This window comes from Rousettus aegyptiacus, unplaced genomic scaffold (assembly GCF_014176215.1).
Source record: "Rousettus aegyptiacus isolate mRouAeg1 unplaced genomic scaffold, mRouAeg1.p scaffold_m13_p_9, whole genome shotgun sequence".
Classification (NCBI taxonomy): Eukaryota; Metazoa; Chordata; class Mammalia; order Chiroptera; family Pteropodidae; genus Rousettus; species Rousettus aegyptiacus.
In genome coordinates, this window is record NW_023416312.1 from 105,101,483 (window position 1) to 105,105,613 (window position 4,131).

At 70.8% G+C, this 4,131-nt stretch overlaps 1 protein-coding gene across 1 annotated transcript; it reads right to left on the minus strand.

Annotated features, from left to right (window-relative positions):
- Positions 1-623: 623 nt before the first annotated feature.
- On the minus strand, positions 624-2,579 carry LOC118607768 (uncharacterized protein CXorf49 homolog). Its single transcript, XM_036226577.1, has 6 exons — positions 2,460-2,579; positions 2,143-2,305; positions 1,738-1,817; positions 1,483-1,528; positions 847-888; positions 624-745 (listed from the first exon to the last, which is right to left on the minus strand). Exons 1-5 carry the CDS (start codon positions 2,577-2,579, stop codon positions 848-850), a joined length of 450 nt encoding a protein of 149 aa, XP_036082470.1. The 3' UTR covers positions 624-745; position 847.
- Positions 2,580-4,131: the final 1,552 nt, after the last annotated feature.

Consider the following 4,131-nt stretch of genomic DNA (forward strand, 5'->3'; position numbering starts at 1 on the left):
TTCCGGGGGAGTTGTCTGAAGTCCCGGGGCAGAGGAGGGACCTGAGCACACCACAGAGAGGACAGGGCCCGGGGAGGGGGGAAGATGAGCTCAACTGTGCTCACAGCCACAAAAGCACAGGTGCGGGGAAGGCCGCCTCAAGGCAACCCTGGGAGACATTGAGGATGCTCAGACGGAGAAGCAGGCTGGCCTGGCCGGGAGCCCCGGGCGGGGAGGGGGGCCGGAAGGAGCTCGGGAAGGAGACCTCGGGCTACTGTCAGAGGGGACAGGAAACTGGGCGAGGGTGGCAACCGCGAGACACCCCACAACGCAGGGAATCGGGACTGAACACCGAGATGACCCGCAGGGGAAAGGGAGGAGAGGTCCACGGGGCCAGACCCAGGCATGCGGAACCTAGGCCCGGGACGTCTGGTGGCCTGGCCGCAGGGAGGAGGCCAGAGGCTGGTCCAGACGCCCGCAGGGAGGAGGCCCACGGAGAGCCAGAGACTCCGACTTCGGAAAGGGCCCGAACTGGGGCAGCTCCCGGCCCCACCCCACCCCGTTCCCTCTTCCCCGCACATCCTCCAGGAGAGACCACAGGCTAAGAGAGAAACTTTAATTGAAAACGACTGTGGACAGAGCTGGGGCGGAGGCAAGAGGGGCGAGGAAGGCCGGGCGGAGGCAGAACAGGAGGTGACCCGCGGGCGGGGCTCGGGGCTCCCAGCGTTCACAGCTGCCCCGCTGGTCCGAAGGTGCTGGGTTCATCCTGCCAAACAGAGCAGAGTCAGGGACGAGCCCCCCGCGGGGCGGGCCCACGCACTCCCACGGCCCACCCGTGCAGAGGGCTGTGCTGTGCGTGACACTCACTTCAGAGTCCCTCCAACTTGCCTACGAGGGACTGCATGGCTGCTGAAACAGAGAGGCAGAGGCAGGCCCTGCGGGCTCAGGCACGGAGAAGCCCGCCCCCCCCACCGCCGCCGTCCCCGTGGGCGACCTCCGCGAGGCCGGCCACCGGAAACCCCTCCGGCCCCACACAAGGAGCCCTGGGTCCGACTCACTCGCCCACCACCTGACTTCAACGTGGCAAGGCCATCCCAACGGGACAGACCTAGTTCTCAGGCTTCGGGGCACGTCACAGGCATTCGGGACTCGGCACGTAAACACACACGCGCACACGCACACACACACGGCCCGTGGAAGCCAGAGCAAGCAGCAGCTAAAGGGAACTAAACCGTGGTGTCCTTAAAGGTCCCGAGAGCAGGACATCTCCAGGGCCTGTTCTCGGGTGCAAAGTGCGCTTGTGCCTCAGAGAACACGTTGCCCTTTCCACGCACCCTCGCTGATCATGCCCTGCGGCCCGGGCTCAGGCCCAGTCCCCGGCATGCTTGGTTCCTCGCCGTAGGGGGACATCGGTCCCTGCGAGGCCACCGGCACCTGCAGCATGCCTCACCCCAGCCCCAGGCCCCCGGGGCCCGCCCCAACCCCGTCTCAGGGTCTTCATACCGAGCTGCTCTTTAAGGTCGTCTACTTCTCTCTGTAGCTCGAGGCACTAGGCCAGCAGACACCGGAGGAGAAAGGATTAGCATGCCCGGGCCTCCTCTCTCCTGCACAAGCCCTCACCCCCGGGGCTAGACGGCACGGGCTCCTCCCGGGAAAGGGGGTGCGCAACGGAGGGCGCACGTGCAATGTTAACCCGGACACGGGTCCCATGGGCCAGTTGGGGCCTGTGTTTCGAGGAACCAGACGAAGCAGACTTACCCTGGGACAATCTGGTGCTCCAGGAGGTGGCTGCTGCTCCCTTTCCAGGCTTTGGGGATGGCCAACTGGCTCCTGGTCACCTGAGAGCAAAGGAACAAATGCAGCCTCGCAGAGCTCTGGGGGAGGTGGCAGGGCCTTAGCAGGGCCAGATGTGAGGCCGCACCACCCTCTGCTGGCAGCAAGCCGCCCCTGCGCACAAGCCCCACGCAGAGGAGGAGGCGGCCTGAGGCCAGCCCTGTGGACAGGCCGCTTCCTGTGGGAAAAGCTATGTGGGCAGTGGAGAGGCGAGAGGCAGTGGGCTCACCCCCCTTAACCCGCCCCCCATAGCCTAGGCCCCAGCTAGAGCCAGAGGCCTCCCTCCCGGGCCCCTCCCCCCGCCATTCCCAGGAAACCCCCAGGACTCACTGGAGGGGGCAGGCCCCCTGGGCAGGCAGTCCACCTGGCTCACGGCCCTGGGCCCAGCGCGGCCTGGAGTTTGGGGGGCTGTGGCGCTGAAGTCGCCACCGCTGCTTTCCCCACGCTCCCCACGCCCTCCATGCTGCAGGCACTGGCAGGACGGCCCTGGCTCCTGTGTTGGAGATCAAAACGAAAACTTTCTCACGGACGTGCCCGCGGGATGCGCGCACGCGGCCGTGTGCACCCGTGTGCGCACAGGGGCTGCGGCGAGGCCGGGAAGCGGGAGGGCAGGCGGAGGCCGCTGCGTCGTCCCCTCTTTCTCCTGCGGTCAGCCACCGGGCCCGGTGCAGAGGAGGACTGGGGTGCTGCCAGGAAGCGGGCATCAGGAAGGCCACCGCTCTGCACTCCCGATGCTGGCGGCCCACATTTTGAAGCCCTGCCGCCATGCCCACGGGCCGCCACCGCCCTCGCTTCCAGCCGGGCCCTGTCTGCTGGAGGAGGTGGGAAATGGGCCCGGCGGGGAAAATGGGGCCCGCACGCCCCAAGGGCTGGCTCTCTTCAGGCATGGCACCGCCAGGGGCACCCTGCTCTGGCCTCCTAGTGATACGGGACGAGCCCTGCCCGAGGGCCGGGCGGGGGCGGCGCGGGGGCAAAGCAGTGCCTGCTGGGGCAGGGTGAGGGTGGGCAGAGAGCACGGCCGCCGCCCGGTACTCACTTGGCCCTGGGCGGCCGGCTCTCTCCTCGGGTCCTCAGCTTCCGCGGCCACGGGCTCGGACTCGCGGGCCCTGCAGGCCGCAGGCCTCCGGCCCGCGCCCGACAGCTTGATCTGCCTGGCGCTCCACGGCGGGGGGGGCCGGCAGGTGCTTCTGGTCCCTGCTGAGCAGCCGCACGCCGGTGATGGCTGGGAAGGTGGCGGGCTCCGGGGGCGCGGCCGACGCTCTCTGGCCCCAGGAAGGCAAGCTTCTCCCCACGGCGACTCTGGTGGCGCCCCCGGCCGGTTTCTTCTCCTGCGCCGCCTTCCTCCTCGCGGCGACCCTGGGCGGGACGCCCGCGGCGCCCGCGTAGCTGGGCCTGCCCCCTGCCTTGCCCCAGACGGCACTTGGCACTTTCTCGGGGGAGGCGTCCAGCTCTCCCGCCGCCTGCCTTTCGGCGCGCGAACCGAGCCCCCGGGCGGCGGCGGAGGCCGGGGAAGGGCCTGGCGCCTGGGGCAAGCACGGCTGTCTGCCTGCGTCCCCGGGAGCCTCGGGGCTGCTGCCTCGGGCCCGGCCCGCCTCTCGGCGGCAAATGCGCACCCTCATCAGTTGCATCTCCGCGACCTCGTCGGAGGAGTCGGAGTCGGAAGGCCGGCGGATCGGGCCTGCGCCGGGGGCCCGCGGGCGCCTCACCGTGCGCGCCGACCTGCCCATGGCGCTCCTCTTCGCGTAGCCCCAGGCGCGGCCTCCCCGGGGCGGCCAGGGGTGGAGCGGGGCGGCGGCCGCCAGCTGCGCCCCCGCCCAGGACGGGGCCGGCACGCCTCTGCCCGCCGCGCCTGCCTCCACGTCCACCCAGAGGGAGGACACTCGCGTGGCCAGGCTCTCCGGGGAGGGGTGTCTGCGCACGCGCAGGGCTTCGCGGTCGGTCAGCTGCTGCAGCAGCGCCGTCGTGGCCTCGTCGGCCAGGTAGCCGAGGGTGGGGCCCTCGGCGTCGGCCGGGGAGCCCGGCCGGCCTTCGCGGCCGCGGAGCACCCGCTCGCCCGTCTCCATCCGGTCCCACTCGGACTCGAAGGCCTCGGCGTCTGGGAACGCGCCCTCGCCCTCGCTGCTGCGCGGCGCCCCCCGATCGCGGCCTACTGCGACACTCCACGGGAATCGGGGGCGGCCCGGCGCGCCGTCCGGGTTCAGCGCCGCTCCCCACACGGACCCCTCGTCGGAGGCGCTCATCGCGGCTCTTCCGGGGCGACGGTCGCCCTGGGCACGGCGGCGCAGGAAGCGGGCGGCCGCGCGCGACGGGAACGCGGGC